At 40.1% G+C, this 26,486-nt stretch overlaps 1 protein-coding gene across 1 annotated transcript in view; it reads right to left on the reverse strand.

Annotated features, from left to right (window-relative positions):
* The window catches only part of SUSD4 (sushi domain containing 4), a 32,624-nt gene extending 9,804 nt beyond the window's left edge, over positions 1–22,820 (reverse strand). Inside the window, exons 1-3 of the mRNA XM_009275757.1 lie at positions 22,526–22,820; positions 14,805–14,984; positions 11,043–11,231 (exon numbers count right to left, since the gene is read on the reverse strand). Coding sequence (XP_009274032.1) covers positions 11,043–11,231; positions 14,805–14,984; positions 22,526–22,820 — 664 coding nt within the window. The remainder of the gene's footprint in view (positions 1–11,042; positions 11,232–14,804; positions 14,985–22,525) is intronic.
* Positions 22,821–26,486: the final 3,666 nt, after the last annotated feature.

Consider the following 26,486-nt stretch of genomic DNA (forward strand, 5'->3'; position numbering starts at 1 on the left):
CTGGTTGGACTCGATGATCTTAGAGGTCTTTTCCAACCTCAATGATTCTATGATTCTATGATTTATGATTCTAATCCCTTGGACCAGGGTCACAGCGAGGGTGATGCAGGCTGCGGGTGCTTACTGCCCAGACACTGGAGGAGTAAATGGGGTTCACCCAGTAATTTTTCCTACCCATTACGGTCAAGAAGCTTTTTAAACTCTGCCCAGAGGATGCTGCAGTAATTCTGCACTGTTGACACTGGAACTGTAGGAGGGAGGGAAGATTTTTTGGCCTTAGCATATTCTCAATTAACATTGATGGCACAGAATAAAGATGTCATGTCACTTTTTAAAAGCCACTGGTAGAGACATAACAGTGGAGTTACAGATATTTACAGTGCTCAAAACCTTCTTTTTAGTCTATGTAGGAGGGAGGATTTTTTGGCCTTAGCATATTCTCAATTAACATTGATGGCACAGAATAAAGATGTCATGTCACTTTTTAAAAGCCACTGGTAGAGACATAACAGTGGAGTTACAGATATTTACAGTGCTCAAAACCTTCTTTTTAGTCTATCAGTTCAATGACTAGTCGGTTTAGTCTTTGGTCAAAGTAGGTGGGAGGTAAATTATTCAGGTTTTGCCCAGCTTTTGTACATGAACCAAAAAATAAAAGAAAAATGTCTTGAAATACAGGGCGCTTACTTATAAAAAAGGGGTAGGAATAAGCAAGAAGCTTATTTTCCACCTGTGATTTTTTGCATAGTATGTTTTTTTTCTCTAACTAATAGTCTGCCTTTCATGTAGGACATTAGTTGCTGGGTTAGCTGGGTTAGCAGAAAAACCCAGTGTAAGGCCAGCCATTTTCTGTTTGATGCAGGGATGGACAGGGTTAGTGACATTTGCACCTAATCAAAAATAACGCTTCTTCCAAAGCATTCGTGAATGCCTGCTCATCATGCAAAGAGTGAAAAAAGATTAAGATGAAACTTCATGATGCAAGAGACACAGATGAAAAACTGCCAGTTCCAACATGCGGGGAAAACGCTGGTGTATCTCGCTAGATAGTAATCTGAGAGGCGGATGCACTGTCTGGTTTATGCACAAACTGGAAGAGAACAAGAGCTTCTCCTGATCCTCACTTGTTGTTCTTGTACATATCAGGACACTAATTAACACCAGAAATCTGGACACCTGTCATCTGGCTACTGCATTGCAACCAATGTTTAATTTGAGCCATGATTTACTCCATGAGACCACAGGAGTATACGTCCCAGCAGGTCTGACTCTTCCCATCTAGGGTGGCCTGGTCCCCACCCGAGGCTTTATCAGCTGGCTTCTGGGGCCTCAGTAAGGATCCTTTTCCATATACTGCCTTCATACAAACACGTGCTTGGGTATGTAGGATCTGAAAATTCATTTTTTTACAGGAACATAGAAGATTAAGATTATCTTTGTTCCTTTTCCTGCTTCTTTATGAACACTGTGCTAATAAAACTTGGTTCCTTGGTTACTTCTGTGTCATCACCCTTCAGACATTCTACTCAGAATAGAATAAATACTCAACCAAGGAGCCTTTCTCTCATGTACCTCAACAATTCCTGTCCAGTTCACCTGACAGACCTGGCCATTTCCACAGTATTACCAGCACATGAATCACACTTGCACTGCACAGTATGGAGCACTGATTTCAAGCTCCTCATCCTCTCACATGCACGTCACATGCACATTACAAGATAGTCAGTATGGAGGGGAATGTAATGCCTATACCCTATATTCAGTTGTTGGAACATCGGTATTAGCATCTTTCACAAAGGAAAATGTTTCTTAATTGTTATGAGTTTGTAAAAAACAACAAACAAAAAAAAATAAATCAGTGGTGTTCAAAAAAAAGTAGCTGTTAGCTGTGGATTTTTAAACTCTAGACACTATACTGTTTAGAGAACTTACCGATTTATTTGTTAGCCAAAAAGATCTCAAGACAAAAACCGGTAGACAAAAATTGGTGTTTCTAGTGCAATATCAAATAGGGAAATGCATGGGGGGAAGGGGAAGTGGATGGCCAACAGGAAGAAGAGGAGGCAAAGGAAATTACTTCTGCACTTTAAATATTAAAAAAAGGATTTTTCCGCTCTATACTTCGATTTCAATTTATAGTAATGTGAAAAACCAAAAGTATTTTAATTCTAAAATTGCAAAACAAAATTTCCCATTAAATTGTCCAGTATTGTAAGTAGGAGGGAAGAAAAACTGTTGGACTCAACCACTCTCCAGTTGAGAGCTTGAAGAAGAAATTAAGAGCTTTGTGAAAAGAAGGAAGTAGCAAACCCAGATGCTTTAAAATAAGCCCTGTCAAAACATCTCAGTCTAGAACAGCTGCTTAAGAAGAATTTATTTCTAATGACACTCTTCAGAAATGTAAGCAGAACAGGAAGCATTATAGAGTAACTTTTCATTTATTGTGAACATCAGCTTAACAATATCCTAATGATACATTCCTACAACAAATGGTGCTGGCATCGTGAAGGGAGACTTAGTGCATATTATAGCTGTACTGGAACAAGTGAGAAAAACTTTGACACCATTGAATTTGTGTTTTGAAAGTGAAGACATGCTGTGAGGAACTTTTCTGACTACTCATTCCCACAGCAAAACAACAGCACCAACAGTAATACCAGAATAGAAAGTTCAGTGGAAACAACTCAGTTAGCACTAATATATAAAGTAACTCCTATTAAGCCTGACAGTAGACATGACTTAAAGTAACGAAGATACAAGATGCTTATTTTGAACTCCGAAGTTGCCAGCAAATCTATTTCTTGAAAGCCTACAGCAAGAATTATTAAAAATATTGTATTCTTAGCCAATAATTTCCAAATTCTTTTCAATCTTAACCTTTCTCAATTACTTAACCTTCACAATGCCACTTACATGTTTTCTTCTGAAAAGACACCGAACAGTTAAGCAATTTCTTCTTGACCATTCAGCAAGTCAGTGTTCAAGCAGCTAGGAACATACCCCAGGTCTGATGGCTCCAAGCTGCTTGCTCTACCCCTAGACAATCACCCCTGGGCAATTCTGTACCAGCTACACCAGCGAGGTAAGCCTTTCAATGCGCACCCAGTGAGAAGCACTTTTCACCTTCTACGAAGTGTGACATGAATTGAATAATTAAGTTTTTAATGAAAAGCTGCTTCTCTGGTCTAGCTTTGACAAACACCATCTTGCTGAAAATTGCTATCACTGACACCAGTATAAAACTAGTTTCAAGCCTATTTTAATAATAGTTTAACATTAGCTGATTCCTAAATGGAAACAGAAGGTGATTTCCAATCACTTGTCGTACACAGCGCTTCCTTGTTACTGGAATTACAAATTACGGAGCCTGTTTTGCAGTTCCAGTCAGCTGAGCTCCTACAGGAGCATCATGCCAAATTCACACTCATCCTCAACAATCCTGCCGTTCCCTGCACAGCAACTTGTGAAACATTGATCTTAATGCCAAAGTCTTCAGTTTCAAATGCATTTCACAACAGATAGGGGATGAAACACACCCCAAGTGATCTTTCTCCTATAAATTATAAGTTAAAAAGTGCAATTTTCATTTAAACTACAAAAAATCGATGACAAGTTTGCAGCAGTAGAGAGCTAGGAGTTCTTCTAGCAAGAGACCCCTAATTATCTTTAAGGAAATATTTATACTCATTATTCACATGGGAGTGCTTGGAGCACTGTGGTCTCATTTACAGCAGATCGTTTTAGCTTTCTTCATCACTTGCTTCTACTTCTGTTTCTTCCTTTTCTCCTGAGTGGTTGACTTTATGATCAGTAATGGTCTTTTTAGGACTTTAAGAAGCAGATGCTGGGGACTGCATAGACACCTAACAGGAAGGAATCGGAGAACTTCAAAATAAGTCAAGGCTTGGGTATTTGACAGGCGTCACAGGATAACCCCAGACCTGGAAAAGGTCAAAGTGCTTAAAAGTAGAATGGAGGTGGAGGAGAGAGAAAGAGCTGTTGGGAAGCTGGCTGAGACAACCAGACAGACAAAAGCACCTGACAGGTTTGTCTGAAGAAGTCAGTGCTCACTGTGAGCTGGACATATCAATGTTTTTATTCTATTTTAACCCCTCTTTCTTTAATTCCTTTTTCCTCTTTGTTTGCAAGCAAGAATCCCTTGAGCCTGTATGGCGTCACCTACACCAGTCATCGGGGAGGAGACTGGAATGCTAAATCCAGCTGGACTTGCTGGAATAGACGAGCTGTATTCCAGGGCTTAGTTGAAGGCTGAGGAAATCAAACCATACCACCTGAGAGAAGGAAAAGCACAAAGTCTCATTCCCAATGGAGTGCTACTAAGAAAAGAAAAGGGGAGGAAAACCGTCAGGTGATCTTAGCACCGTAATACCACAAACCAGCTTACAAGACTAGGGAGGCATGGAAGAGTATCGGTTTCTGTTATTTATGTTTAGTTATCAAGTGCCTGCCTCCACCGATTGCTGAAACTGCCACCCTTTAAATATTGTTTTTTATCTCTGGAAGTGAACTTCCAGAGTTCTCATAAACCTATGCAGCGAGTCGACTTCCTAATGCATAGAGTCTGTAGCTACAGTTCCTTCCATTTGTGGAAGATGTTCTATGATTGCACTGTGTAGCCAAATTTAATGAACATGTCCATAAAGTACAGAGATACTTGATTTCAAGGTAGACAATGTAGTGTGCCTTTCCCTTCCGAGGAGCTCTGCCAGACACAGTTAAAGATTAATATTATAAAACAGCTTTCAGGGAGAAATTTTGTCTGCCTTCCTCCACCTAATGCTCAGCATATTTAAAGCACTCTGGATAAAATACTACACGCATCTGGCAGCTAACGTGGAACTTCAGGGCAGAAATTAATGGCTCCATAAAAAAGTTGGGACGTCTGGCTGATTCTGGAAATGCTAAGGAGTTTCTGAAAGGTACACAGGTGATGGAGCAGGTGTAAACCAATGATTTTCTGTGACAGTCCTGTGCAAGAGAAGACATAAAAGAAGCAGATTACAAGTTGTTCTGTTGCTTTCTTGAGAAACTACGAACAGTGGAGAAGGCATCTATTTCAATCACAGCCAAGATCAAAGAAGGTTTCTGCAATGCAAAAAAGGAGCAGTCACTTAGAAATATAATGGTATTTATCTTCTTCAAACAATGTCTTCAACTTGGAGACTTCTCTATCCCTCATAACCAGAGCTGTAAAAGGCCCACTTTTGTGTACCATTCTGTCTCCAAATGTGGTCTGGTTTTCTTTCTGTTTCACTTTGCAATACACCTGCCGGAATTAAGTGATTGGATGATTATTAAGCAGTATGTCCACAGAAGAACATGACGTGTCTGCCTAGTATTTCATGTCCCTGTGCTCTTTCTGAATTCAGTTCTTTTCCACGCCTCTTCAGCTATGGGTAAAGGTGTACAGATGGATTTCAGCATTCTCCAAGAGCACAAAAATCCAGATATTCCAAGTCACCTATGAGCAGCTCCTTAAAGTGTTCAACATCCACACTTGTACAGGGTGGCTGGACACGTGTAATTTCTGCAATCTCAGGTGATGAACAAATTAACTGTCTACAGTGCAAAAACATGTAGAATTATTGAATTACTTTTTTTAAAGAAAACTATCCTTTTAAACTTCATCACACTTGCTTTCTGCGACTTAATCACCCCCAGGATGAAAGACTATCAGCTTATTTCATCCTTTGGCCATCAGGCTAAAGGTGTCACCGATATAAAGGTGTTGCCCAAATAGAGGTGCTTACAAATATTGTTGGCTGCTGCTATTTGAGCATTTACTGCTGGTTGTCATTCCTGAGTTGCGAGAAGTATTGCTCCAGGCAGTGAATATATTGTGAAACGCCACTCTACTCAGAGCTATTAAAAACAAGGCTATCAATGTGTCTTATGTTAACATTAACTCAGTTAACTTGGATGACCTCTTTGGCAGTTGAGCAATATTTAATTTATTCTCCCTCCTACCTGCAAGCTGAGTAGGTGTAAACATAGAACAGAATCCTGGTATCTACCCCTCTTAATTTCTTAATACCACAGTGTTTCACAGCTTGCTTGTATTGCTGCCCTCTGCTCGCTCTACAGGATTTTTATCTGTTGGAGATATGCTGCATCAACATTATCTTCCCTGAGGATACACATCAGTCTGTCATGTTGGAATTTATCTAAAGCCTTCTCAATGTCAACAAAGAAACACAGAGAGAAATCCAGTCGTATTAACGTACAATATCTCAGGCTTAGGATTGCTTACTTTATTCCGACTCCTGAACATAAAATGATTACAGGCTGACTTGTATCTTTTTACTCAGTGTATTGCTGTATGTTCCATCAAGAATTTAAAATATTTTAAGGGCATCATTTATCAAACGTGTAGCTCGGTGTCAATCACTGTTTACGGCATTAGCAATTCTTATATAAGAATGAAGATTTTTGAAGCTTTCCTTCAAAGTATCCTGCGTGTAATTGGTTAGAAAGTTTAAGCTACTTTGTTTTGAAACATTAAGCAGCTATGGCATTTCACCTGTAATATCACCCTCCTCCAGAGCTCTTTCATGCTCTTTACTTTCTAGGTTCTATGTCAGAATTATCAGACCCTTTCTATGAGTGTCTGTCCTCAGGTTTATGAGAAGAATCATTAAAGCTCTGTCCTGTATTCTTGCCTGTCTCTCCAGAATTTTTTTTTATGTGTAGCATACTTTGCTGGTTTTAATTTTCATACAACTGACCCCCTTTTATTCTTCAGAAATTTTCTGGTGCTCTAGGTAGGGGTTTTTTGGGTTCCCTTGCATGTCTTCTGGTTTGTTGTGCAATTTTCTTAATTCCTTCCTTCTCCTATCTTTTTCTCTTAGTTTCTGTAACTTTCAGGATCCCTTCTGTAATCAGTTGTTAGTTTAGTGTTATATCTTTTCACCTCCCCCCACAATGAGATGGTTTTATATACCAGAGTTCTGAAATTCCTTCAGTTTTCCTCTATATTTTTCCTCTCTTCTACTCATTGACTCTCCCCTTTGAAGTCTGTTCCTCACGTTCGTTTCATTTTTATTTTGAATCTACCTTCAAAAATTTGAAATATTTTCTATTTAACATTCTTTCAAGCTTAACCTCAGCTAGAGAATCAGTTGATTCTCGCATGTAGAATGAAGTTTTGATATTGCAATGTATCTGATTTCCTGCAGGACCGGCTTTTGTGTTCAGCTGGGATGATGCTGAAACCAGACATTCCAGATAACAGGATCATGTCCGTTTGCAAATTCAACCTGTTTTCCCTTTTACTCTTAAATACAAAGCCAGGAATTCCCAATTACACTATCCATACAACTGCTTTATATTCTAGCATTAGGACTAAGATCAAATTCTCCCAGCCTTTCCTCTTTGCCTGCTTTCCCCCCAGTTCTTTATAAGAACCATTCCTTACATCTTCTTGGAAATCCTCCAAAGGGCATGAAAGATTAAAATACAGAGTCCAGATGGCAAGGTGTGTAATCATATGCAGATCATGTTCCAAAAGTACTAATGGGCAAGCTTTTTTTTTTTTTAACTTCTCCAAATCCTGTGTAATGTCTTTATTCACCTTGAAGTATCACATCATAAACTTCTCATAGTTCTATACATTTCATTTCACAGAGTTCCATACCAGTATGTTTTCAAATGTTTGCTCTCCCCCTGTGTTACTGGAAGCCATCTGATTTTACAATTAATGTTTATACCCCAGGTGGTCATCTTCAATTTAAGGGCCCCCCTCACACCATCTTTTGCGTATCTGATTTTACAGAAGGCAATCACTAAGTCACATTCATTTCAACAGATGGCTGATTAACCCAAAATTGGTAAGTTAAAAATCATATAAGGAAGTAAATTAAGATTTTCCTCAGATTTTCATATATCCTTGGAAGTATCTAACGAGTTTCAGTACAAAAGACATTTAAAAAAAACTTTTGCATATTCCACTAGAGAAAAGAATATTAAGAAAGTTAAAGATGAAATCAAGGAATTAAAGGAGAAGAAAATTCCGTGTTAAGATGTTTCATCTTATCCTCTAAATGACTGTAAAATTTTCTAGCACTGGTAAAACAACACCATTTCCTCTACCGTCATTCTCAGATATAGCTGAAACATTTCAGCTGAAGCTTCCCAAAGGATTCAGCTTGAGGCAGACACTCAAAAATCAATCTGAATGTTTTAAATTTGGCAAAGGTACAAGCATTTAAGAAGAGGATCTCATACCAGTAAATACTTGGCAATCTGAACTAGAGGCATCCTTATTTGCCCGAGCTGTAACAACCTCCCTGATCAGGCCCAAGCAGCTGTTTCTGAGAAGCCGCTGCGTAGCGTTGCGGTGTTGGCTGCACTTCAGTACCAGGTAACGCAGTTTTTATGCACTGCTGTGAATAAAGCAACAGTGATTTTAACTATCAGAAAAATCTTCTTCCCTATCAGCAAAAGTTAGTCTCTCACCAGAGTTGGTGGAAGCTCTGCGCTTCACAAGATTGAGAAGAAGACCGGACTGAGCATTAGAAATCGTGCTGTAGGATGGGAGCCGAGTGGTCCCTGATATAACTATTTATTTAAATGGAGCTACAAACCCTTCATTCAGAATTTATTTGGCCTAACAAAGAGGGAAAAATTCACGAGATGACTGACATACAGCATTTGTGTGATTACACACACATTTAAGAAATTTCTTCTGTGAAGGCTTCAAGAAGGACATCGATAAAAACGAGAAAGCCGTAAGCAGCATTGTTTATAGCAGAATAAAAGCTCTGAATTCATTTACTATAGCTTCCTAACAACCATTTGCTTTTAATCATTACCATATTAAAATACTGAGCAGGAAATGACATTAGAATAAATTTTGAATTGATCATGGAAATAAATAAATGGAATTAATTTATTTGCAGATTTCCTCTATGAAAAATACTGCTTGGCGAGATTATACCTCACACGTAAAAGGAATGCTGAAAAATGAGCTTGACATTGGTATGCGGGGTGCAGAATAAAAAAATATGCCGGGAGGGAGTTTTGTCCACTTATTAAGAGTAGTGGATTGTAACAAGATTCCTGGAGACTGGCGCTCCTTGCATAAATCACTTGAACAAACACTTTCAAAAGAGGACATCTCAAGTTGATTTACCCTATCTGGATTTAATTTTGAAGTTTGCTGCATACCAGCTGAAGCATCCCTACCACAGAGTTCACAAGGGAGTTGTCAGGGTGACCTTTTAGTGATGCCGCTCTCTCTTCTGCCCCAACAGAAGCAGGGACAGCCCCAAAGCTGAGGAGAATCTGCTCTTGCAAGCGTTATGCTCTAGACTTCGGTCTCCTGTGGTTCACCCGACACATGCACAGATGGGACACTAACATGAAATCACCACGGAAAGTTTTAACATTTAAAGAGTGCTGGATTAACATTAACATTAAAAGGGAGTCTGGATCTAAATCAAAACTCAGGAGGCCTCCCAGATGGCCTTGACCCAGCGTCTGGCACACACTGATCCCCTTATCACAGATCATCATAGTTGACTGGGGATGATAACTTTTGACATGTTATTTAAAATGTAGAACTGTCAGGGCAGCAGTTCTCATCTCATGTTTTAAATTATCAAGGAAAAAGAGCCTCTCCATGACTTTATAATACAAGCAATAAACAATGAGCACATGAGTTTTCTCGGGTATTTTGATAAGAGCTGGAATGCTCACCTGTGTTAAGTGAAGGTAAGACACGACTTTTTCTGCTTCATACACCTGAGTTTCTGTATTTTAATGCTCTTACCTTCCTAACTAGAAAATTGTCATTTTTATCAAAACGGTTACACTGTTTGGATTAAGCCTAACAGGGCCCTTCTGATTTTTTAATGTATTTTCCATGCTATAAACAACAACAAACAAACCTTCCAAAAGTGGCTTACATAGAGCTGATTTGGGATTAATCTTTTATGGTGTGCTAAAACAAACAAACAAAAATCATCTTGTTATGTCATTCCAAAATTGCAAAGGCATTTTTGAATTTTGGAACTTGAATTGTCAGTTAAAAATAAGGATCATTTTATTATTTTTGTGCGGTGTATCACTTTGTTGATGCTGTTGGCAATTTTTTGCACTTCCAGAATGCTTAGCATTTAGCTCAGTAACATAAGCATCATATATTAATTCCTATAATTGCTTTTAGCTAAATTCTACATATAGATAGCTTCCTTACAGGCTTGAAATAGAGCAAAAATGTCGTCCTTTTAGGGGAATGAAATGCAGAGGATGTATTTGGATTCTGATGACTACCTAGGGTGTTTCATTCAAGATGCAGTATGAAGATGGAGGAAGGTAGTTCACAAGGTTTTGACAGTGTACGGAGCAATCCATTCGGTGTCTTTGTTTTAAATGTATGGGATGCAAATATAAGTGCACTACAATATCCTCCATTCCAGCACTGCAGCTATAGTCACAGATTATTCCTTTTGGCTTGGTACGATTTACCTCTGTTTCACACTGAATGGTTTTTATGTTCCTAATCAATAAATTAGCTCAGTCATTTCAGTTGCAGATCCTTCTTTAAGGTTAACTACTATGAGAGACAACAAATATTCAAGCATGCAGCATCGTGTAGCACTGAATAATGTTTGCAGCTGGCACAGCCCAAACTAAGAGTTTCTATGGAGTATTTTTTAGTTTGTCATGGAAATCTATCCGTATCTATAGAAACTCTAACACAAATGCGCATTCCGTAACTTCCTCAGTACTTTTATTAGAAAAGCTGCAAAGAATTTACATTTTAAGAGCAAAGCAATCATTGTTAAGAGCTTCCCCTCTTGCACTTTGGACACCGAAAGAGCAAATATTAGTCAGGGAACACCAAGAGCTAACAGTGCAGTGAACCACAATAGGTTGCACGCAACAAAACCCAGATACACTCTGCATGGCCTGCGGAAACATTACATATAGCATAACCGTGGTTATAGCCCTGAGTTAAAATCATATAGAGCATGCTGATTTTGTGAAATTGAAAGAAAAACAAACAATAAGACATTTACCTTCCACATCAAGGCACCTAGGTGGGCTATCTGACCAGATAAGGTTATACATGCACTCAAGGAACTCTGCCCCTTCTAGTTTATATCCAGGAAAGCATTGATAATACACCACTGTTCCTACGGGGAAGGAGGACTCGAACTCAGATATGTTAATGTAACTATGAGGAAGAACCAATGGCCTCAGGCAACCTGCAAATTAAGAAGAGGGAGGTATCTTGTATTATAAGGTCGTCTATATTGTATATAATCTTGTATTATCTCAGTCGTCTTCACACATCTTGGTTATAATTCCTAAATTGAGGAGTGCAGTATTTTTCATCTTCTCTACTATGAATGGCATGCCTGCGTGATCTCTCTCAGATACATATGCCTCATTATTCTGTTTCAAACCCTTTTATTGTTTAGCCCACATGCTTTGCTAGCGTGGGCTTCACTCTCAGCAAATCCAGGAAAGGTTTACTGAAAATGACAGCATTTTGTTTCACAAACATTCACTGGTTTAGCAGATGGCGATGTCTTCTTGAGGTAGAATCTTTAATAAATAAAGATTGTCATTTATATAAACCATGAGTTTTATTCCTCCTCTTAAAACTGACAGGCATGTAAACCATCTTTAATATTAAAACTGCTCCTGTGACAAAGTGCACACAACTGCAAAAGATTTGCAGACAGAATTAATGATTTTGAAATTCCAGTTTGAGAAAGTCTAAAGGGACGTGACTTCCTGTGAGCAGTCCCACGATAAACACTAAACGAGGTCTCAGATTAGGTTGTCAAGAAGTTAAGGTACCTGTTACCACCAGAAATTGTAAATGTAGTCAGAGACTATGTTCTACTTCTGGAACTACTTCTGAGGGATTTGTACCATGGATGGTACTGAGCTGTGACAGTTAAATGGTCACCAACCATATTTGGTGCAAGAAATAACAGTGAATTTAATAGATGACATGACTTTATAACGTCATTCACATACGTTCAGAGTCTGTTTTGAGCTGATATTTAGATAAGAATTTGTACTAGAGAAAACCAGTAATTCCTCATGGCCACAGAAATGACCCGCTGGGTAATACTTAATCCTGTTGATTTTTTAATTTGCAGTAATGTGGAGGAAAGATGATTAGTAATCAGGGAATGAAAAACAGTATTATAAAGTTATGAGACTAATAGGAACTGCATTATGGCAATCCATAAATGGGTCTCTTGCCACTACTAGGAATTTGTGAAGGGTGTTCACAGGACTCTCATAATTTTAAGCCTGAGAGGGAAACTAAAATCAGTCTGAGAACTTCTTGTGAGATACTGGCATCTAAAAGAAAAAGTCTCAGCAGCACTTTTTCCTGCAATGGTCTTTTGAGGGAGAGGGATGAAAGCAAAAGAAAACAACAGAAAAAGCTTGAAAGCTTTTTACAGCACACTGTACTACCAGAGCAATGGGTTTGGTAGCTGTTTTACTAGCTGGTTATCTCCCTGTTCAAATAAAGCTTCAAGCATCCTATCTACAGGCTACTGCTTGTACCCCTGATCAAGTATGCCCCACACATAACACACCGGTTCCTGCAAACTGAGCAGCCCACTGAGCAGGGCGATATAAGCAGCCTCCAGTGGGACAGAAAGAGGGAGCGCAGACTGCCTGAGCCAGACTGAGCTTACTCTCCTCTGAACTGTATCAGGGAAAATTTTGTCCTGCTGGCTCACAATTTTAATGCTCATTGGGGGCAGGACAGAGATTTACTTGAATTTGTATGAGAGCCAAGTGTTTGTGAAAATCCCTAGGTCTCCAAATACCTCAAGCTGCTTGAAAACTTCATTTTGACATTTTTTTGCTAAGTAATTCACATCATTCCAGATCAGTAATTATCATTATTATCTCGTGGCAAAAATAGTTTGAGGTTGGATTCTTATATGCTCTACAATCCTTTCCCACTGCTCTGCCAGAAAAAAGGCATCTTGATGTCATGAGACTCCCCTGCCTGTTGTAATCAAAGGGCCATAGAAATGTAATTGACAGCCTACCTAGTGCAAGTAGACAAGTGCCTTTCATATTATTAGTGCTTGACATAGTGAAAAGAAAATTCTGGAGTCAATTTTGGAACAGGTTTATAGAATTTGGCAAAATATGGCAGATACTTGAATCTGAATTGCCTATTCTCTACCTGTTTGGTAGTTACAGCACTTTGCTCTTGTGCAATTGATTTCATAACTTTTATTAGCACCGCTTTTATTTTTAAAAGCAGTTAATATTGAATATTAAGTAGCAGCAATTGATTGTGTTTCATAGTATAAATACAGCAACAGAAGAAAGTAACAAGCCAGGGGGTACTTGGGGTACTTCTGCTTACCCAGTTAATACTGGCTCTCACAAAATTTCCACCTGGATCTTTGGCAATACAGTACCTACAAATTAATCTTATTAGCATTCATCTCACCTAACTGCAAGTCTTAATCTACCTTAATTATATGTGATGTGCACCTACTCCCAAAAATGGGCTGTATACTTCATACTGCCACATACCATGCCATTGCTGATAAGATACCCTAAAACTAGTGCCCACTTTTTAATGGGTTTGTGAAAACTCCCCTTTTCTGTTGGCCCTCTTCAGATACACTGAGCTAGCCCTGTAATGTGCCTAAATTTTTACATGCCTGTACCATAGTCTACGACAAGACCTTGAGACACAGTTTGATGTGCCCCAAACTGAGGGTCCTAGACGTGGAGACCCATACAAACTAAGCTCCTGTAACTTCAGACTCTGGCGCCCATCAATCTCACCATTTTACAGCAGAAACGCCAAGCCATGACTTTTGTGTCTCACCCTGCCACCGTCACTCCTGAGAAGTGTCCCAGCTCCCCTGCCTGCCTGCCCCGACTCTGCAAATTGATGTGACAGTGTAAGTGACTACAGAGAACTGTCAGCTTTAGGAGACGACAGATGGGTTTGAGGAAAGTTAATACTAACCCAGTCTTCTCCTTAGCACAGATAGTTAAAATCTCTCGATGCTGTTCAGCTGGTCAAGCTTGTTACCAAGACGTGAACTGGTTAAAACCAAGTCAATGGTACTAACACATGCGTGTAAGAAACATAAAGGTAATAGCAGCCCAGGGTTACTGAATTTCCGTTCACTAAAGCTGCCTTACTCCCAGCCATTTCTCGCAGTCTAAGCGAAGTTGGGATCCCGTGTTACTAGTACTACTAGTTCTACAGCTAATGGCTTTTCTGGCCAAAATCATTCCTGTGCACACCCTGAATTTTCAGTCAATAAGTATGGGTTTAATAGACCGTGAACCTGATCAACAACTCTGCTGAAAACTCTGATAGAAGAACAGGTTCCAGCTTCTCTCCTCTACCCCTGCCCACTGCACAGGGAAAAGAAAGGTAAACTGCAGTCAGAAGCTTAAATCTTTCCAGAAATTAATTGGTGCAAAAAAGTCAGTTGCCCATCAGATCTTTTGCTGAACTTCTGGCTGATTTAACCCTGATTTTTTTTAAAATGCAATGTATCTGTGTCAGATTTTAGACTAGCAAACAAAAAGCAATATTTAAAGTATTATTTTAAGTATGGATATGTTCAGAAAGTGGCATCTTCTTTCCTGCAGTGAGCAACGGGGGAAGAGAAATCAAAAAATCTTAGCAGAAGCACTATTCAAATACTGTACAGTGGGACTTATCAGATCACTGACATCCTTACAACGGTAGAAAAAAATATTGGCAAACTATCACAAGGTGCATGAGCTATAAAACAGGATGTGCTGGTGTACTAAACCTTGACAAATGGGCAGATTATCCCATGTTCCATCGTCTTGACATATTGAAACCATGTTGTCTAAGTCAGGGTAACGAATCTGGAATCCTTCATGACAGCTGATTATTAACTTATCGCCAGTCCTGTATGTCTTGTTATGAATCTCTGCATCTTCAACATGTGGAACAAGGCAATCTGTGACTTCATGAAAAAAAAAATAGCAACTTAATTAAAAAAACATGGCTAGCTATTCAATAATCAAGATCTTAAGCAAAAGTTATCAGTCAATGTAAGTGCTCTGCTTAAACTCTTTAAACTCTTAAAGCTCTGTTTGGAAAATACATGCATTTCAGTAAATATGTCCTTTCCCTAGTCAACCATCAGTTAGAAAGTCTATAGCACTGTAGTAGAAACTGACGTGCTACAATAATGGATCATTCCCCCAGACTTTTTTAAACAAACAAAATTAATAGCGTTTAGAAAGACTGTTTTTAATTTTGTCCTTCCATTCATCATGTGTACAAATTACACCGCACAGTCTGACTATCCCAAAGTCCCATGTGAAGGCAGACTCTTTGACAGCACTAAGGACAGGATGAAAGAAAAGATAAAATACAGATGTGGCACGAGGAACACAGAAAAACTGCAGTTTTAGCAGAGAGACAGATGAAAATCAGGTACATTTACAAGGGTTTATCCAACTCCATTCCACAGAGTTCATTACAAGAATACCTTCACTTTAATCTCATTGATTCTGTTTTAAATCAGGTAATTTTATGCGCCTGAATTCATATGCCTTTAGAGGGCGTGATTTTTAAGGCCCTGAGCAGCATCTCAAGTGCTTGTAGAAGACTCTCAACAAGGGAGATGACTGCAAACCTCTAGTGATATACAGGCATGGGCTCTATTACCTGTCCGTGACACATGTATTGGACAGTCTTGTATCTCACTGTATATACCAGTGACAAAGACACCAAAATATAAAATAAAACCCAGAAGACTAAAAAATGAAAGATGTGGTGGAAAATGGAAGGAAAGGGTGAGGCAGGGTAAAAATCCCTCTGCTAATACTGAATAATTAAGAGAAAAGCCAAGAGGATATGAAGGAATAGTCCAGATGACTCAAAGTTCATCCTCCTCATAAATGCAAAGTGAGATTAAACAGAAGAGAGGAAAAGATTAAATACTGGGAAAATATAATCAAAATTATCTGTTTGTCTGCTAGTACTCAATCCAGGACAGAGATGGTGATAAAAGTTTCCAGGCATCAAAACCCACAAAGTATTTCAAATAAAAGCAAGACAATAAAAATATTATAAGCCTGGTTTATGCCCTTTTTTTCCCAACACTTCTACTAGAAGAGCCAATTATCTTCATTTAGGAATGCAATATTTATATAAAAAAAATTGTTTCAGAAGTCCCTTGAGACTTGCATAAAAGAGAAAGTTTCTGCCATTGTCATGGGTAATTCTCGCTGAAGAGGAAGAGGCAACTCTAAATTTGTATTTAGCAATTAATTAAGTAAAACAATAGCAACAGCTTGCTTGTTTGCTTAGAAGCACAACTAGAAGCAAGATAAACTGTCATTTAGCGTAGCACACGCAAACTACTAAGACCAAATGTATTTCATAATGCATTTATTTATTTAGGCAAACTAGGGGATCTATTATTCTGAGACTCCATCACTGAATTGTACTAATATGAAGTGGAAGACTGTTGCTTCCCCAGTTAAAACATATTTTCCTTTGTACCTTCCCATTATAGGGATGTTTTCTAAAATACATTGTACTTAGCTAACATTTAGTATGGGGCCTGGAAATATTACTGGTCAAAAATTCTCCCATTTCTCTTGTTCCTTTTAGCTCCTTGGCTGCTGCTGCAGGTACCTCCTGCTGCCTCTAACAAGAAGGGCTGGCAGTCTGCCAGGTGGTCTGAGAACTTGCAGCAAGACGTTTTATTGGAATTTATTCATTTTTAAATGCCCAAGTCTGGGAGGATGCGTACCCTAACAGAAGGTTATAAAACGCACTGGGCTGAGGATGCAGACGTCACCTTCAAAGATGGGACAAGATTTTCTCTCTCTCTCTCTCTCTCTGGCAAGTTAATCAGCAGAGGAGACAGCAGAGGATGCCCCATAAGAAACGAGAAACGCCGGGACAATTTTCTCTCTCTCCTCTCTCTGGCAAGTTAATCAGCAGAGGAGACAGCAGAGGATGCCCCATAAGAAACGCCTGATGCTAAGCCTTGAATGCTGTCACGAAGAGGCTGCCCTGGGCACCCCCGAGGATGGGAGGAGATAGATGGGGATCCTGTTCCGCGGCCATGCAGGAGGAGGTCAGAGATGGATGCCAGAAGATAACGCCAGTGAACAGCTCACTCTCTTGGCATAACAGCTTTCTGTTGCTATACAAATAAAAGAGGTGTGTATATATACACTGCAGTAAAATACGAGATTTCACTTTCAAAGCAGAAGAAATTGATCCTGTAACAATGATCTATTACAGCGACTTCATCCCCATTATTCCAAGTAACAGCTATAGATCGAATCGTTTTAATCAGCTAGACGTTGGCAGAGAACAGTGATAAGTTGCTCACTGTACCATCCTTCGCCTGCGACATCCTGGCTGACTTTGGTAACAGGCCTATTACAAGCCCCAGCTAAACGCGAGACCAATGGACCACGGTATTACAGCTCTGTTTCCTGATGCCTTGTGAGCAAACGCTGGCTGAATTTGTATTGTTTAACACTTAGTCAGGCATAAACTGCAGTAGCCACCTCTCCGCAAACAACTGGATTAGCTGGCACAAATTCTGCTTGGAAAAGCTGAGAATAAGTGACTGGATTTTAAAATGTCCTGTCCTAGAAAATAAACTGCTTTATTCTAAGTACTCTTCAGCAAATCCATGGAAGCTGCTAAACCATTTAAGGGAATACACGGTCTTTAACCAGCACCGAACAGCAATGGCTATGACTTACACTCCTTTCTGGCAGTTTTACATGATCTGCTTACATCTACCGTGTGAATATTAAAATGGGTCAGCCAAAAGAACGCCCTAGTTAGGAACACATTTCTTATCTTGCAGAGGCACAAAGAGGTGGGGTGCAGCTGGCAGGCCCGACAGCCTGCCAGGTGCAAGGGCTCATCTTGACCTAACTTTCATGAAGGTGCAGCTTTGTACATTAGGAGTTCTTGGCTTTAGCAAACCAAGTGTGTCCCCCATCACAGCAAGATTGGTCTGAAGAGTAAAATTTGTTAAACACTGTAGTTATAGCGCTTTAGTTTATGTGCAAACCATGCATCATCTCTCAGAACTGTTTCTTCCAGTCCATGGGGAAGGAGAACCACCCTCCCTCCTCCCAAGAGCACCTGGACCATAAAGGCAACTCAGAAGGAAGGCATGACCTGGACACTATGGAGATAGACACACCATCCATGGGTACCAGCTGGCTTGGCATGGCTTGTGTCTATTGCAGGTGAACTCTTACCCTCCAAAAATTGTCCCTGGTCCACGCTAATCCAGAAGGTCCTTGTAGGAATTGCTTGGGGAGTACTACTTGACATTGGCCAAAACCACGTCAGGGACCTTTCTAACACTGTAACAGTATGTGCCATTGAAGAACAGCACCCTGGCCCGTGCTCTGGCACTGTTTTGTTTACTAGCCTGTATGTAAACTCAAATGCAGAGGTCCAGTGCTCCTATGTAGCTCACTGTGGAGCGGTCTCTGAATTAGCCTTGACTACATCTAGCCACAACACTGACAGGCTGGAACGGAGAGGAACAGGGAGAAAGAATGAAAGGAACATCATGAAGAACGGGTTAAATGCAGGGACAGCTCATCTGGACCCTGTGCTCTTAAAAGTAAACATTTAAGGTCAGTATTGTCTCTTGCTTTTCACTAGTGTTAAATCCATAGTACTGTGTTAGTAGGATAGTTCTGTGGATGGCAAACACAGTATTTCAGTGCATATTAAATAACACCTTCTCTTTATTGTCTTTGCTTGTATTACAACAGTGCACAGAGACTTCGCCTAAGATCTGTGGCCATTGTGCTCAGCACAGGATACAAACATCATATAGTGCTTGGAACCAGGTTTAAGGATCGACAAACACTGGTCAAGACAGATAAGAGATGGAGAAATAAAAATATTTCAGTCATCTCACAGATCCAGGAACAAAGGCAGAGAGAAATGAGTGCTAAACGTCATACAAGAAAACTGTAGCCAAACTATGTACTAGTCCACTACTTTTACTGCAGGTTTATCATCCCTGTCACTGGGAGAATGAGGCACTGAGGACATCTCGAAGGCATCTGCCAGCAGAAGCACTGGGAGGGAAGGGTACTGCTCTTCGCTTGGTTGCCATCCCCACGTACACTGTAAATTTAGATTCAATCTCATAGGAAAGAGGTAGCATTTGTTCCAAGTAGGGCAACAGTCTCAGCAGCCACATTATCACAGTGGGAGAAGATTAGATTAAAGTGTGAACAACATGACATATTGCTCTTAAACAGTAAATACAAAATTCCTACCTTAGAGCTTTGGTATTTATGTGCATAACCGTATTAGGATTGATGGAAGTTACAGTCACAACATGCTGTAGATCAACATGAGAACATAACACTAAGCACACAGATTTTTGACAGGGCATTTATTGGGCACCTAGTCATGCAACTTCCTTCTCATACTGACACTTAAAATCTCCTGCCTCTTAACGAGAAATGACAGACCTATAAAATCAAATTGATGGGATGAAGAGCTCCAGGAAAATGTATTAGTTTTAAAATCAATTACATTCTGAAACGGGTTGCTTTGCTTCCTTTGGCAAATAGCATTTGTTTGTGATTAGAGATTGTTCTAGTAAACACATAATGACAATTAAATGTACATAACATATAGACATAAAATTATATGTAACCATCCATAGTTGAATCCAAACTTCTGAGATGAACTTAAAATGAACTGCAGTATTGAGTGTTTTTACTGTTCAAGCTCAGCTGGCAATATCTGACATTTACATATACTGGGATGAGAGGCATGTATAGCATACGATAGCAAACGCGGCAATCAGCCCCTGCCTTAAATGGGTAAATGCAATATAAAGTTCATTTTGCCTTCTGATAGCTAATGATGAATGGTAAAACATTAACTTCTTACTTCTCCAGTAGTTGCTACAAATTTCAAAATTCTTTTTATATATCATTACAGAATTTCTGCAATGAGGGCTTTATGTATGTCATTAGACAGCTGAGAATTACAAACCCTGTTATAATTCCTCCTTAACTGCTCTCCAGATGTGCCCTGCTACACTACCCACCTCCCTGTCGTGCTCCTCTCTCATGATTCTGCTCCCAGTACACAAAAGGATCACTCTAAAATGCACTTAAGCAAATGCTTAGGTCTCATGGATCGCCACTGAACCTTTGCTTAGTATTTCTTCTGAATCAGTGGTTGTATTGTGCATTGGAAAGAATCAAATTCTGTCATCTATTTTTTTTTCTTATTGCTAAACCCTAGGATTGTTTTAATAATACCTGAGGTATTATTATACTGTTAATCAGGAAAGTACTTAAGCACTTGCTTCACTAAATTCTAAATCAGGGTCCTACTCTTCAGTCCAAATAATAAAAAGCATTTTTGCGTATGCCTAATTTTGAGCACAGAACTTTAACAAGACTAATCACATAATTACAGTTATACTCAAACTTAAGTGCTTTGCTTGATCAGAGTATTGGCTTGCAATCCTTTTTAAGTGTTCTGTGCTGTAAAGTAATGATTATCTCTTAAGCAACTGTTGTCACATCATCCATCACATTCTCATCTTCCAATTTCTTTCTTTTTTAAAACCACCCAGCTCAAGCGTTGATCACACTGCCAGCAGTGGCAGTTTTGCTGCTGATGGCATTGTGATCAGAAACTTCCTCCACAGATTTCCACTGGACTGGGGGGGTCTGGGAAGAGGTTTGAATGTTCAATAAAACATGTTAATGCTTATTTTAACAACTGCAGTGGATGATACAGGTACTATTTCAAAGATGCACATCAAAATTCCTAGAAGCTACCTGCAGTGGTTAAGAAAACAGATTTTCCAAGCATTATAGCTTTTTCTGGTAGTTCAAATACCCCGTTTAGACATATGCTGCTGTCACGCTACATGTATTTTTTCGTAAATAACCATGAGATGAGAGACAAGGGCATTTATGAAAGGTGGCTGTAACAGGAGAGGGCGTGCATTTCATACATACGTTATTTTTAAAGGCATCAGGCTGTTTCTTTGAAGCTGCCCCACACCCTCATTATGAGCAGGTGTTATTGGCCCCCATTGCCTTTATGTCCTACACATCAGCTGTCGTCTCAGTGCGTACCCCGAGAGAGCTCAAGACTGTCTCCCTCACGGCTCTGTAGCCTGTGGTCTCACACATGTCCCGGAGTCCATATTTTACCAAGACCTCTCCTGCCAGCAGGGCAGCTACCTGAAAGTCCATGGACTACTTACCAGCTGCCCCTGGCTACTCTCTCCAGTATCTCATGCACCACTTTCACACAGACCACCGTTCAGGGTTGTTCCCTTCACGTGTATCTCCTGAGCATCGTCCTCCCAGGCCTGGCTTGCTCCTGTTGTGGCACATCCCTTCACGCACCCCTGTTCCGGCACAGGATTCTCATACCCACCCACGCATCAGCATAAACAAGTACTTGCAGTTTTTATACGTGCTGAGTGATGCATGATCCTATGCGGCAAGTGTGTTTATGAGCCACGTAAGTCTTTGACTACTTTTGAATGGAGTCCCTGTATTTATCTGATTTTAAGTGATGGAAGGCATCCTGAAATAGAATGTATCTTGCTCCACCTTGAAGACAAGAAGGCAATGGCTAATGACTTCAGTGGAGAAGTCACAACACTAAAATGTACACACTTGATTTAACTAACACTTTTCATGTCTGTTGATTTTAATAGCTCTGTTGACCAAAAATAAATTAAAAAAAAGAACAAGTTACAACTTTAATATAGTTGGTGAAATAAATTGTTTGTGCTGCTTGGATGTATTTTTGGCCAAAATCTACATGTGTGATATTCAAATTAATCCTGCCTCTATCTAACTCCTAGAAGAAGAAAGTAATTTAATGTCCTAATTATTTAAAACCAAATACAATTTCAAAAATGCAATACAATAAAAATAAATTGGTTTATGCCATAATAGTCTGAATTATCTCAAAGTAAACTTCTCTGTGACTTTAAACTTCTGCAGTCCAGGCGTATTTGATTTTCCTACTTGAATCATGCGCATGTCATAAAATATAATTCTTTAAACTCCAGATTAGCAGCAACAGTAGCATTGGAAATTCATTATATTTTCCTAGTGAGATATTACAGAAAGGACTATTAAGTGGACACCTTTAATAAATAGTTACAAACAGTTTACTGATACTGGAGGTTGTTTTTTCTCTCTGCATCAATTTGTAACTAGGTAAAAGGAGAAGTATATTATCTTTTTTCCTTCAGATTTCTTGATGTCCCTTTCAACACATGTGGATGCGCACCCACACAGCCTCTCACGGTACAAATTTAACTGACAAATGGGGATTATGGGTGGGATGGATGGGAAACGAAAGTATGTATCAAGTAAGATGCAGTGAAATGGACGCCAGTCTTCTGTGTTTTGTGCTGAGACACACGAACATGGTACGTGGACAAGTGAGAAGAACTGACACTGATGAAGTGCTTTAAGAAAACTGACTTACCTTCTTGTAGGCACACAGGTTTATCACTTGGTTTCCAGCTCAGGGAGCCATTAAAGTGTCTCACACAAAGTTTTTTTGAAGTACCATTAAGCCTGTATCCTTCTTGGCAATGAAACCGGACTACCACACTTTCAAAGAAAACACCTGCACTGGGTGTCTTGTATCCATGTTCAGGAGCTCCAGGATCAGCACAAGCGTGTAGGTCATCAAACCCTATGTCAGACAAAGATACAATCAAACTGTGTTCATTTACTCCTTGTGCAGCCGTAGTCGTGCTTTTTCTAGGTTCTTCCATTTGATATTTAATTTTCACGACGGCCTCACTTCATCCATTAATGACCACTAGCAACCCTATTTGGGTACCGGGTACTCCAGACTCGGGAGAGGACCAACCTCCAGCTACAGCAGAAATACTCAGGTGACAGAAATACTCCCGTCTTGTCGTGCAGCTACTGAGGAAGCAAACTCAACCCCACTCCTCAGTAGCTGACCTGGATAAAAATAAAGCACTTGACCCAACCTACCAGTGGGGATTGCACAGTAATGTATCTGTAATTACTCTTGGGAGCTATGGGATTTTGGAGGTCTGGTACAGTCACTGGAAAGAATAACCACGTGTCAGAAGCCAAAAGGAAGAGGAAATAAAGAAAAGGGCGTGAAGCCTAGCTGCCGTCCAAAGGCATAGTAACTAAACCAGAAGATGAGCTGCTAGGTACCAGATTATGAGCTGGGAGGGAGCTCTACCACAGGGAAAAGGGACACATCCAGTGCCCCTTTTGGATGTATGTGATCCCCCTATCACGTTGGCTTGGTGACCCTACCAAATTCTTAAAATGCTGTTATGGGAGCGCTGTATTACTTCATTGACGCCAGAAGGGAGTTTGTAAAGCCCTTTACTTCCACAAAATTAACTGCAAAATTACAAACAAAAACCCAACAGTTGCAATCATAAAATGTGACTGTTTATCACTTTATCAAACTCATTTCAATGTCATTTGCATTGAAGCTTTTTTTTTTTACTGCAAAGCAACAAAGGTTTAGTACAGCACTGAACAAGTACTGCATACTGAAAGAGCAAATAACTTTGCAACAGGAACAGCAGGGGGGCAATTAATACCGGTGGGGAGGGATGCCTGGAAAATTTGAAAATCATCGCATTGTAGCTTTAATATTTTGAGTTTAAAAGAATAGTATCAGAAAGCCTCAGCTAATTCCTGCATGATAAGCATGACGTGCCTCCGTGGTACAGTCAGAGAGAAGGAAGATATTACAGTAGAAGACTTTTCAAAATAAATCTCCGTTTTCTGAGGCCAAATCATTCCCTTCACCAAAGGGCTCGCTGTGCCGCTATGGCAGCCAAATGGAGAGCACTGAAGGTGGTAAAGGGCTCTTGCATTTGAACACTGAATTTCTCCCTTCAGTCTCCCTTCAGCTGAAGGCTGTCAGCGGAGAACAGAAGCACACGCTGAGCCACTGTGTTGTATGTCCAATTACCTGCTGCCGCTGGCAGAGGCAGGGCACACCGTGGGGTCACCAGAGAGGATTGCATTTTCCTGCCTCCGTACACGGCTGATTTTATGTGAGTCCAGGTCACTGCACTGAACTCCCCCACCAAGCTACAATTTCCAGGAGGTGACCTGATGGCCAGAACCCAGACTGAAAAACTACGTGCCATGCATGCCGGAGAAAGCCATCGCCTACACCCAGCCTCTGCCCCTCTGCAGTGCTCCGATACCCGGGGCACTTCACCTAAAGAGATTTCACTGATGTCCCCTCTCTTCGCACTGCTGAAGCAGCACAAGAGCAGCAGAGCATCTGCTCTTATGCGTTTTTACTCCTCCGTCCAGTGAAGTTTATCGTGAGAACTGAAGGGTCAGTGCAGTAGCCAAGTCAAACAAATCTCGGAACTTCACGCCTGCTCATCTGCCGCATGGCTCGAGACCTCCAGTGCAAATTGCCCAAGACTCTCTATCATTTGCTAACATGATGAACAAGGAGAAATACAGTCATTATGTTCATGGGATTACACACTGTAGGCAATACTTAATAATAGAGAAGGGCTGTCCATTTTTACTGGAGATTGAAAAGAAGCTTCTTATGCTTCAGGTAGCAAACCCACATCCTTCAGTAAAGTCAGTGATGATCTTAATTATTTTCCATTAAACCAAGGGATAACATGACATTTAGCTCAATTTTGTTACTTCGGTAATCTCAGAATTTGCAGTCAGGCAAGGAATATTATAACCCACCTTGAAATAAGTGTCCTTTCTTACTAGCTACATCAGGGAAAAGTACTCAACTGCCTACTACTATGCCTCTGCAACTACAGAAAAAAGAAAGGTGCTGAGGTCACATACAATTTGCCTGGTAAAAAAATGAGCCGAGCTCATTTCTCAGTTTTCATTAAGTCAAATATGCAAAGTTAGAGATTTTGGGACCGTCAGCACAAAAGCCAACATAGAAGGCAAGAATGTTTTTTTCCCTGGTGCAGCCTAATTCTGTGACCCTACCGCCACTTTTCTGGTGACCTTTCACAAGAAAAGATTTTCATTCCTCCAAGGGATCATTTTGCAGTAAGTTGGCCTCTTAGGTTCTTTTTCTCGAGCGCAGTTTGTGAGCAGACAAATCTATCCCCAAGGGGAATTCCCAAGAAGGAACTGGATCACGAATGGAAAAATTGAATTATGTACCCTCTGGTTTCTACAAAGCCAGTAGCCAGCTGTTATTCAGCTACTGAATAAGAGACGACACATGGAATCAGCACAGGATAACTGCTTCCATGCAGCATTTCCATTGCTTGTTCCTGAAGCAAGGAAGAAGGAAAAAGCCTCAGGGAACAGCCAGTTAGGTGGATTACACACACAGTACGGAAACTTCTCTTGGCAAGATCATAAAGGCAAAGCAAACAAAACCCTAGCCCCAGCTTTTCTCCACAGATATCAACAGTAGACTTGGCCCAAATCTTAGTCCTACTAAAATCAGTGGAAGTCACATGTACGGCAGGCCTCTTTTTGAAGATGTATATGACCCAGGCAGAAAGCAGTGAAGCCAGCGCTGTGCCACCTCCTCCTGCGCTTTGGCTGGGAAGGAGGCAAGGACGTGTGCGAGGGAGGTACAGCGAGGCTGGCCGCTGTGCAGAGGATCCCCCAGCGCACAGAGTACCGCAGGTGTTTTGAAGGGGCCATTACAATCTAGAGAAGCCAGGAACGGTTCTGATTTTCACCGGGGTTGCTCCTCTCGTGCACAAGAGGTGTGCTGAGTATTTCAACAGCTTATTTAGCTGAGAGCTAAGTCCATCAGTCTTCCAATTTAAGTGTGAAACTTCTGGTACAATATTCAAGAACAACAATGCTGAAACATCCCTGAGAATTGCCATCTTCCAGTTGTCCTTAACGATATCAGACTTGGACCCGTTACATAATAATCCTTTTCATGTAATCTCATCTAGTTAAGCTCCACCCTATCAAAAATGAGTAAATGCATGTCTTTAATGAAATACAGCTTGGTGAATTAAGTCTTTTTTTCTCACTCTTTAGTTTCTTTCCTTTTTCAAAGCTATGCATTTAAAAGCAGCTACTCAAAGTTGTGATACAGTCTTTTTATAATGGCAGGAGTAATCTCACGTTATAGATGGGACATCTTTTGCTTTGGTCCCTTTAGAACCTGATGAAACCAGCCAAAACAGTTTTCCGCCAGAGCCACAAGATAAGTCTTTGGAAAGAACCATAAAATTACACAAATGGGAAAGCCAATCTTTGGTTATAATAGAAAGGCGTTATCCTGCAGGAAAGAGTATATCAAATAATATAAAAAATAACTGAGAACTACAATGGATTCTGTTTCTTTATAAACCCTTCAATGAGTCTTTGGGGAAAAGAATGAAATTTTACTTTGACTACCGGACTTTTTCTCATGATTAAAAAGAGGGAAGGGGGAATCATCAGCACCTACTAGTAAAAAC

This window comes from Aptenodytes forsteri, unplaced genomic scaffold (genome assembly GCF_000699145.1).
Source record: "Aptenodytes forsteri isolate BGI_AS27 unplaced genomic scaffold, ASM69914v1 Scaffold177, whole genome shotgun sequence".
NCBI classification, from domain to species: Eukaryota; Metazoa; Chordata; class Aves; order Sphenisciformes; family Spheniscidae; genus Aptenodytes; species Aptenodytes forsteri.